This window comes from Sesamum indicum, linkage group LG2 (assembly GCF_000512975.1).
Source record: "Sesamum indicum cultivar Zhongzhi No. 13 linkage group LG2, S_indicum_v1.0, whole genome shotgun sequence".
In the NCBI taxonomy this organism is placed as follows: Eukaryota; Viridiplantae; Streptophyta; class Magnoliopsida; order Lamiales; family Pedaliaceae; genus Sesamum; species Sesamum indicum.
Genome location: NC_026146.1, coordinates 10,078,164 through 10,089,821, shown reverse-complemented (window position 1 = coordinate 10,089,821; position 11,658 = coordinate 10,078,164). Strand labels below are relative to the sequence as shown.

General features: G+C 30.7%; 1 protein-coding gene across 1 annotated transcript in view; it reads right to left on the bottom strand.

Annotated features, from left to right (window-relative positions):
• Positions 1-3,750, bottom strand: part of LOC105155690 (3-oxoacyl-[acyl-carrier-protein] synthase 3 A, chloroplastic) — an 11,871-nt gene extending 8,121 nt beyond the window's left edge. Inside the window, exons 1-2 of the mRNA XM_011071610.2 lie at positions 3,129-3,750; positions 1,536-1,684 (exon numbers count right to left, since the gene is read on the bottom strand). Coding sequence (XP_011069912.1) covers positions 1,536-1,684; positions 3,129-3,313 — 334 coding nt within the window. The 5' untranslated portion in view covers positions 3,314-3,750. The remainder of the gene's footprint in view (positions 1-1,535; positions 1,685-3,128) is intronic.

Here is an 11,658-nt window from a genome sequence, read left to right as displayed (position 1 = left end):
TTGGGGGTTTTCTTGAAGCCATTAGATTGGCTTCAGAAAACCGCCGGACGGTGGCGATTCTAACCGCCATACGGTAACCGGCAAGAAGGGAGAGAGAAAGTGAGTCGGCGGAGTGAGGGAGAAGAGAGGGGAGAGAGAGAGAAATATCTGATTAGGGTTTAGAGAGAAGAGGGTATATAAGTGGGATAATCGGGTCGGGTAGTCGGGTTGGATCGGGTAGTCGGGTGGGCCTCCAAGTGGGTTGTGGGCTTGTAAGTTTGGGCTTCCGGGTTTTGGGCCATATGTATAACAACACCCATGCCCCCGACAACCTATCGATACGTAATACAGGTAATTGGGACTGAAGATGTGGTTGTTAAAACATATATACAGCATCCAGAGTTCTGGAATCTGCCACTACATGACATTCAGTATGTCTAGGTCTAGCCGATGATGATTATTAGGCAGCTGGACTTAAACACAACACAAATTTCACACAAGATTCAACATGGGCCTGGGAAGCATGGCAAGACTCTTAGGTTCAGAATTATACATGTCAGACATGAGTCAGATAAGAGCTTGCTCATGTGGAAATGCACTTTCTAAACGTATGAATTACGTCTTGAGAATAAGCCAATGACACATCATGTGACCATGACATGTTATGTATACTTGAGGGGGGGGGGGGCCAGAAATATTGGTTGACTATAGCATGAGAATCTTCTGGGTTCAAAGGAAACATGAAAAGGTCAAAATAACCAGAATGAGGAGTAGAGAACGGGCTCATCCACAGCTTAGTATCCCCTTATGATCTCTGGATTTGTTGAATCCATCCCGTCTCATAATTCGTTTACGCACTTTATGTAAAAGTGGGCTATGCCATGTCCAAGCTCGTGTCTTTACACTTGTTCCGTAGACATGAGCGGTAACAGGGTCCGCTGAAGAATAATTAGAGTTTCAGAGAACTCCTTAAAATGTGCTGCAACCATAGTTTTCAATTATTTGGAAAATTAGAGGACCCCAGTGGTATCTGCAACTTTGATTGCTCGTTTTTGCCTAAAATCAAGTGGAGATAGTTAATGATTTTCCAAATATGACGTCTATCAACTATGAGGCATAGGTTTTTGCATCCTGCTATAATTCCAACTATTATCCTAAATTACAGAAGAAAGGAATTTTAAGGTGGAAAAGATTACCTCCCCAGAGTTCAGACAAGTGTATCAAGGGAAAATGAACGTAAAGTAGAGTGTCAAGAATGTATAGCTATGGACTCCGACAGCCCCATAACTTACAGGACATTTGCACAAAATGAAAACAACTTTGAGCCACAGGATGACGAATATAACCAGTACTAACACTAAAACTAACATCAATATACCAATGGGGATCCATAATCAAAGTTGACCATTCTAGAATATTCTACCAAGGATAATTATCACAGCAAACATAAAAAGATTCAAAAACCTAAATTCTTAGTCTTGCCTTTAAATCAAGTTTTGGGAACACCATATTGCACATGAAAACAACGCCAGCATGAACTTCAAAGATAAACTCACCAGAAAGTATTCTTCGATTTCGAATTCCAGTTCGAACAGATATCCATTCATCAGAAGTGTCGACGATTTTCGAGAGATCATCATTGGATATCTGAAGACGTGGCACTGCAGAGCCACATCCAACTAACTTGCAGCCTCTGCTGACAAGCCTACATTAATTTTAATTTGTTATTCGAAATGAGTCGGAAGCATAATTAAGCTTAATAGTCCTGTAGAAAAGAAGGTTGAACTATAATTAAAAGAGGTGTCCATCCAATTTAGGATAAACCAATAGACTGATGATATGATTGTACATTTTGAAGGAGTGATACACTGTAGAGACTTACAGATATATGTTAGATGAAGAACGGTATCAGAAAAAGAAGGTTTTGCATCACCAACCCACATAAAGAAGAGGCAAGATTTAGGCAACGGTTTGAGAATTGACTCCATATCTATAAACTAATAACATTCTCATTTACTTGCGATTTAACATGCATAGGTGCTGAGTGAAGAAACTTGGTTAACAAGCTAGCCTCCTATTATCCCAAAACAGTATGTCAGGGTATACTAAGATAACAAATAAAACTTTCAATAAAAAATTGCATGTCTTCTTGAAAGAGACGTCCAAGCATTCTCATAATTTCTCTCACCTATTGCTATGATTATTATTTATATCCATGGGTTTGTTGATTCAAATGTGCTATAAGAAAATTAAAGACAGCGCTCAATTAACATCAAAGATTCATAAAAGGAGTCAATTATGGTACAACGCACGACATGTAAAATTTAAATTCTATTATTATTGTTGTTAATTGTTAACCAATACTGGGAGCAAATTTAGGAAGATGCAAGGCCGTGTAATAGTCCTTGCCAGAGAAATGAACTTATTCAAAATGTTTCTCCGCCATTGGACAAACAAACATTATGATCTATTGACAATTCCCTTTTGCAGGCCATAACTGACTGCATTATAGAAAAACGACCAAAAAGGGAAAATAACAGGCAACTTTAGTGGTAACTTTCTAGTCTCACAGATTGCCTAAATTTTTACGGCAATGCATTAACACAGAGGGGTTGAAGGTAATTCGATTCATGCAGCACCTAATTATAACTCTAATTCAGGATAGTACTTCCTCTCCTATGATCCCTTGTTGTGTTAAACGAGCAAAGCAATTGAATATGTGTCTTAATCCTTCTTCCAAGCACTCAAACCGTCTGGCAAGATTGGCACTGCTAACAGTTGAACAGCCAAAGCTCCACTCTTATTTATTACATTAAACAAATTAATTACAAGAAACTACCCCAATCCAAATACACATCAAGAGATTTTCATAAACACCAAAATGCAATAATAACATGAAAACACCATTCATCCAGCAATCACAGTGAAGTGTCTACAGTTAAAAAACATCAGCAATAAACTCAAAACTAAAAATGAAGAAATGCACATTGAAATAATTAAATCAAAAACCCATTCATCTTGCAAATCACAGTTTTCAAACACTTTCAAATTCTCTAAACATAAAGCATACCAGCAACAGAAAAACAAAACCCACAAAATAAAAATGAAATAAACAAATAAAGATTAAATCTTTCCGAAGAACAAATCACCTGGGCACTCCAGATTTAGAAGGGGAAAGCTTCTCTGCACCCTGAACAGTGCTGGAACACACTATTCTCCTGGAAACACCCTCAGAGAACCAAGACCCAGATTGAAAAACGCCTATAGGTGGATTCAATCTCCTCCTCACACTGGGCGCAACCGCTGGACTCAACAGCCCAGATGCATTCGCCATTTATTTATTTTTAAAAATTTATAATTTAAACCAAACTACAGAGCGATAAAGTTGGGATCTTTAAGCTAATTTATACAAAAATAGAGCCCAAAGTCAAGAAATTATCAAAATTTCCTGAAAACAAGAAACACTAATGATGTTCGAAATTGAAGCAACAAAGAAAAAAAGAGACGGAAACAACAATGAAAAATGGATCTTTAACTAATCTTCGGGGTTTCCGGAGATTGAAAGAGAAAATTGATGGAAATTCCAATATCTTTTCCCTCTTTTATATCACACAGACAAGTACATGCAAATGCAAATGCATGTCAAACGGATATATAGATACATCTGAGTGTGTCTCTATAACTACACCCCCTTCCCTTCCCCCCCTATATCTCTTTACCCTCTGTCTGAAGAGACCGCGACTCATGTCTCCTCTCAATCTCATGCATATCAATATCATATTGTAATTTATATCAGCATTTCTCGAGATTGAATCTTTGTTCGCCTCCTTGCATACCACTGGGTTTCTCCCATGTAAGCAAGGGTCCACATATCGCCTCTTGTGAAATTACTTTCTTGCCCCTGCTGTTGTTACTTTGACAACACAGGAGCTATTTCACTAGTTTTTAAATTTTAACCGCAATTGAAGCATTCTCGATACATATACATAATTTAAAATTAGTAAAATAAATTATTTTTTAAATACATATAAATAAAGAATCATTCGCATTTAGTTAATTTTAAAAAAATAATGGAAAAATAAAAGAGTGCCTGTAATAACTATTATTTGTGTGACGAAAATAAATTTTAAAAAAAATTGTAAATTAAACAGCAGTTGAAGTCGTAGTATTCGAAAAATCAACTTAATCATTACAGTTTTACTAATAAATTACAAAAGTCGATAGAAAGTTTTTATAGCTTTTGCCTTAAAATTAGACAATTCAAAATAAACCAAAAACACTTTTATCAACTTATTTCCAGCAAAAAGCTTGTACGCATTTATAATAAATACTTGCAAACAACCATAAGTATATTTGAGAATATTTTAGTCCACACATAATACATCAATTAATGATAATTACGATACGTCCCTCCTAGTTAATAGATGTAAATAGTACAACTATTTTAAGTATTACTCGAAATATATAATTTTAAGAAAAAAATGCACAATATTTTTGCAGTGCCTAACTCAATAACTGCAATAGCTACAAGTCCGAGCTCAAGCTATGAACTCATATAGGGCATATAGGAGCAGTAGACCAGCTCACTCTACTCTTTTTTGCAGTTAGAATAGTGTTGGTCATTCAACTCGGAACACACGGATCGATAGCGCCTACCCTATTCCTCTATTTGATAGATTTATATATTATTTAGTACACTTATTTAATCACATTTTAAATAATAATAATATATAATGCATTTAGGAAAACTTTCTAATGTTCTTTTATTCAACTTATTTTTAAAAACTTAGGATTTTTTTTATTTTTATTTTTTTGACTTTGCAATGTAAATTTGTGGGTTTGGAGAGGAGAGAATGGGAAATTCACTATTGAGTAGCTCTTATGTTAATAGACACTATGTTAGTTGAGCGACATTGTCAGCAAATGAGCTATTAATGGCTTCTACCATAGCTCAAGTGTTTGATATATTATTATTGAGATTAATTTATTTTTGGTCCTTAAATATAGTTATTAATGTAATTTTGGTCCTCAACTAATTTAAAATTGCAATTTTGGTCCTTAAGTTTTAACTTTTTTTACATTTTTGGTTGCAATTTGGTCCTCAAATGCATTTTTTGATTTATTTTCATTTGAAATTTGAAAAAAGAAAGAAAAAAGAAAAAAAAATCAGTGCATTAGATTACAACTTAAAAAACACCACAAAACGGGAGAAAAATAACAATTTTTTTCACTTTCAATGAAATTTTCATTAAATTTAATGGAAAAGTTAATGGAAGGACCAAAAGTGCCAAAAAAGTAAAAATTTGAGAAATAAAATTACAACCTTAAATTATTTGAGAACCAAAGTCGCATTAGTAATTATATTTGAGGACAAAAATGCATTTGTCCCTATTACTGTATAATTATTACAATTTACAAACCTAATTTATTGCCAAATTTCAAGAAATTTCTGCTCCGTACCCTAATTATTGCTATTTAGGTTATGCTTAAAAGATAACATCAATACATATATGTTTAGGGTGGCTTGGCTAAAATTGGCTAAATTACCATGAAATTTTATTAAGTTTGGTACAATTATAAATACTTTTTTGTTGTTTGAAAAATTATAAATACCCATTTGATGTTTAACGAAATTATATAATTTTTAAATGGAGCTATGAAATTGTTAATTGTGGCTTCAATATAATTTTTTTTCCTTTTTTTAGAAAAAATAAAAAATTATAAAAATATCGAACAGGGTGGAGGGAAAATTTTGAAAAAGTACAACCACTTAGTCTAAAAAATAAATAAAATTATAGTTCTTAGTTCACAAGGGCATTTTGATTAGTTCACTATAAAAATGGATGAAAACCTAACAGAGACTAACAGATTGAGTTAATTGTTAGATGACCCTTAAAATTAGGAGGTATTGGTAATTTTTAAATAATGAGGGGTATTCGTAATTATGCTAAATTTCAGGAGAGATCGTTATAATTTACCCAAGGTTTTATTGAGATCCAAAGGATCTTCGGCTAAACATCTTATAAGTTCCTGCATCATAATACAATATTTTAAAAGTTTAAAAATATTAACTGTTATTTTAGAAACAAAATTTTAAGGTGTTTGAAATAAATAAGATGTCAGATCAATTGTAAGATGTTAATAGTGTTTGGTGTAATAAGTTCTTCATATATATCGTAATAATAACCGAAAAAGCTATAAGATTATTAGAATTTAAAATCATGTTATAAATGGATATTTTTGCTTTGGAAAAAACCCGTCAATTATACGAAGAATAAAGTTAAATATTAACAAAATAGTGAGAACACTTTTGTATTAAAGAGCTTTAAAAAAAATTATAAGATCCTAAATATTTTATATTGAGATCTTATAAGTTATTTATTCAAAAAAATATCAAATAATTTTATAAAACTTATAAGCTCCTAAATAAAATATTTGAAAAGCTTATAAAATACCAAAAAAATTTATAAAATTTTATATTTTATTTAAAAATAAATTCTTGAAATGTTCGAATAAAATAAGATTACAGAGTTTATAAAACGTCAATAATTACGTATTTACAACTGATAAAAGAGTTTGTTAAAATTTGTAAAATAAGTAAATAAATCTTTATTTATTCTAAAATAAATTTCGAACGTCTTATTTTTAAATAAGTATAATTTTATGAAAAATTATCAAATATTTTTTAACATCTTATAAACTTTCAAATATTTAAAAAACGGCAACCAACTCATTGATTGAGGCCTAATGAGTAGGCCATCCAAGAATCTCACCTGTAAAAGTGACTTTTGACTTTTGAGCTTTGCAAACCTTTTGAAGTTGGTTGCATGTTTTTAGTTTTTAATATTTGGTATAATTACACTTCTTCTCCTTTAAATTTAGTGTAATTATATATAATTTTTTTTATAATTTAAAAAATTATATCTAGTATCTTGAGTTTTGCTGCCGTCTAACAAATAAATTCTTTCGTTAGTTAAAATTTATCGAATTTGCTGATATTACAAAAAAAATCGAAAAAAAATCTACATTTGACTCTGATTGACTTATTACTGACATATTGCCGGTCAATAAATCTTTTTATGATCAAATTATCCTCATCCATCTTCACGCGTTAATACATGTGAGGTGGTATATATTTACCGTTATAAGGGTAGTTTAGTTCGAAAAAAATTGTTTGACCTACAATAAGTTAGTAATAAGTCAATCGATGGTAAATATTAATTTTCATTCAGTTTTCTTGTTAATATTAGCAAATTCAGTAAATTTTGACTAAATAGATGACTTATTTGTTAGACGAAAGCAAACCTTAAAAGTGCTAGATGTAATTCCCCAAATCACATGTAGTTTACGTATAATTAAACTAAACCTCATACAAGAAAATTGTAATTATTTCCCTTATTATTTTTATGCCTATATTAATGTATATGATTCAAATAAATACTACCAACCTCCTATATATAGCCATTTTGGATTTATTTATTTATATTAAAAATAAATTAAGTTTAGGCGTTTTTATTTTGCACGTTGCAGTTAATAATAGTAACTATTATTATGTTTGAATTAAATAGATTTATTGAGAAAATGTAACACTTCAAATAATGTGACCATTTAAATAAATATTCAATGTATTGATTTTGACCGTATTTGATCAATCGTATCTTGACACAGTGTTAATAACTAGTGATGTATGTAGAAAATGAGATGCAATAAAGAAGAGGAAATCTATAAAAGTGTGTGGCTACAAAATTAATGTAGGGAACAAGACAACTACATATTCCAACGAGAATATCGGTCTGGTGTTTGGTTTCCAACTGCACATCTAATTCAAATTGAATTTGGTCAAATCTAAATTAATTATATAATAAGTATAATATATTTGCAGTGTTATTAATATACAATTCAAGAAAAGTGAACAATCACATAATAAATGTGTCGTGCTTACTATAAAATTGATTTGATTCGACTAAATCTAATTTGCACAAGAATTTTTACTATTCAACTTACCTACCTTAAATTTGGCCAACCTTAATTTTCATGGGAGTAATAACCACTGAGGTGGATTAATCGATGTTGTAAGAAACACGTCTGAGTCAACATTAAAATCCAACAAGTCAACATGTCCAACTACTTAAATTGTCTTTATCAATATCTTATTCTTCAAAATTACTTTTTCACTTTCTTTGGCAAAAGACTAAAAGTACATCTCTATTACTTTCACAAAAAAAAGATAAGGATAAAATACAATTAACCCCTAGTTAATAGAAAAATGCAAAAAAATCCCTATAAAAAAATAAAATTCAATATACCCCCTTGTGATTTAAAAAATAATGTACTTTACCCCCTTGTGAAATTTTACGGAGGGAGGTAAATTGTATCATTTTTTAAATCGCAAGGGGGTAATTACACTTTGTTTTTTAGAAAGGTTTTTTTGCACTTTTTCATTAATATAAGGGGTAAATTGTACTTAACACAATTGGATACGAACGATCTAACTGTTTTGGATTGAGGTTGAGTTCCATGTGTCGGTATGCGATTGGGTGGTTAAGATGGATATATTTCATAGGATCTCGAGCTCGAAGTTTTTTTTTTTTTTTATATTTTATTTATACTTAAACTTAGTACTTTTAGCCATGAAAACAATGCTTTAAAATAGCTATAAGTTTTGCTATATCCATAAGTAACATATAAATTGAAAGTTTTTAATATTTTCGAGTTTAAAATATACACATAAAAATTTATATAAAAAAATGAATCTTTCAATAATAATTCTATCTAATATCTATCAGGTTAAATTAGTATTATTATTTAAAAATATATTTCTTGATATTTTTAAAATTCTAATCAGGTTTAGTGGGTCCAACCCATCGAGCCTGGTCCCACATTCGAAAATATCTTAACTGGTCAATCTCAAATTTTAAAAATTCAGAACTCAACCCATTGTCATCTCTACATACCAAGTGCTCTAGTTGGGTGGTCTCGTGTATTGCCCACCGGCCACCACCATCACTTGTCACTATTGGCCATTGCATATCTCATTGCTCGTTATGGATGTTTAAATTATTTATTCACTGTAAAAAAAATTACGTGATTTGATTAAATATTTTTTTTCTCTTGCATAAAAATTTTCGCACATTGGTTTTTATTAATTTATTAGCTGAATTTACAGCTCATTTTGGACAAGTTCTCAATTCTCAATCATATTGAAGTATGGTGTAGTAATGATTTTTTTCAATTAGTTGCAAATTCAATGTGTAATAAAGGGATGGAATACGCTCTTGTACAAAGTGGAAGACATTTTCGGGCCGTGTAGGAGAAATTTGATTTTGGACCTTAATGGGCTTTTGCAAGTGGGCAATAAAATTGAAATTATTACTGAAAATACTTTAAGTCAATAAATCAGCCAATTATGAAATATTTTTTTTTACCAAATTGAGTGTTTTTCTATGCCAAAAATTGAGAATAATTTTAGATGTGCATAAATTGAATGTGGTGGATACAAAATCTTATAGAAATGATCATTTTATGTAAGAATAAATATGTTTGAAAATATTTTATCTATTATATGTTTTATCAATAAAAATTGTTGTTTTAATAATCTCTCAACTAATAAATAATTTAAATGAGCACTAAATATAATATAAATTATCCACTAACCGAATGGGTCTTGAACCTCCAGCACATCAAGATGCGCAGACTGACCCAATCTAGGATTAGATTAATTTAATAAAAAAATAATTTTTTTTTACTCAGACCTGATTAGGACTGAATTGGTCCTGAGTTGGTTTCAGTTATCAATATTTGGGACTGGCTCAAGACTGTCTAATCCTAGGCTGGGCTTGGTCTGAGCTAGTGGGCTAGTCCAATTGGGTTAAGTTTTTTTTTTTTTTTTAAAAAACTAGCCATCATGACATATTATTTATGCGTGTGTATAATAAATAATATTTCATATTTTAAAATATATTATGAATAATAACAATATATATGTATATAACACATCACATTCTTTTTTTTTTAAAAAAAAAGAAAAAAGAAATAAATAAAGCAACAAAAGAAAAAACAAAAATAAATCTACTGAGGGGTATTATTAATATAACAATAAAATTGGTATTGTGGTATCATAACCATCATTTGTGAGAGAAAAAGATATTTTTTTTGTACTAGCTATCGTGGCATGCTGTTTCTACATCCATATAATAAATAACATTTCATATTTTAAAATATATTATGATAACAAAAAACACATATAAACCAACATATCACATTTAAAAAAAAATAAAATAAATAAAGGAAGAAAGCAACAAAGAATAAAAAAAAATAAACTTGGGGGGGGGGGGGGGGGGTCTGGGGGGGATGGGGTTGGTAATTTTTTTGCCAACCCAATGTTTGCGATTTTTATAAAACTTAATCCAAATTCAACCCGATAATTATCAAAATCGCACTTTGCGATCTCATTGGGTTTGGGTGGGTTGGGGTGACTTTTATGGTTTATTATTATTATTGTGATGGAACGCAGTCTATATAAATATAAAATCAAACCCCATTGTTAAAATGCCGTCTTTTTTTTACTAGTTCATGACCAACCCAAACCATCCTTAACCCGCTAATTGTGGAGCGGTGCTGTTTGGGCCAATCTGTTGGGGCGGTCATACGATTTTGATGAACACACCTACTTATTGGCATAACAATAAAATTGATATCGCGGCATCATAATTGCCGTTTGTGAGAGAAAAATATATTCTCTTATATATTAGTATAGATCATTAATGCATGGTATGTAATTTTTATTTTATTTTCTAAGTTAACTACAGAACTAGGTTATTAATTTTTGAAACTCTAAAACTTACATCTTTATTGTTTTACTTTTAAATTTTTAATATATTAATTCATTAATAGTTTTTTATTTTTTCAATTAAAGTTTATTTTAAATCTTTTTTGGCATGTAATTATCTAGTTTTATTATTAAGCTTTCTAGTCAAATTATTATTTGCTTTGTGTAGTTTTAACTAATTTTTTTTTCTAGCTATAAACATTTGTTTGATTTAATTTATCAATTTATTTAAAAACAATAATAAATTTAAGTTACTATTCAAAAGATTCAATTTCATACAATATAAAAACAAAATAAGCCCATGAATCAGGCCTGATTTGAGCAAGGCTCAGGACCACGACCTCAACCAGGCTTGTCCATGATTGGGATCTGAGTTTAAAAATAAATTCATTTGAGGCCATTTAAAGGCTCAGGACCGCCCAGACAGCTTGACCATGAGCAGTATTAAACTGATCCTAAGCCAAATTTTTTCGAGCTAATTCGAACTAAATCGATCGAGATTGGGCTGATTCGACCCGCTATAAATCCAACCAGCAAATATATGTTTTTCAATGTGAGATTATGCATCATAGACTCGAAAGGAAAGTCACACCATTACTTGACCATTTATATCTATCTTTCTTTAATAAAAAAATAAGGGTGACACCGAAAAAATTGGTTACGGAGCATAGCATTTGCGCAAATACAACGAGCATGATTCTTATAATTGATTGATAATTACAAAAAATTAAGACCTAACCACGAAAAACTAATTCACATAAATCAAGAGGTTCGTTTAATCCTACAAAATCTCTTATTTATCAAAAACAAACTCTCTCTAATCTCTCTCTTGTTTACCCATAATGAGACGA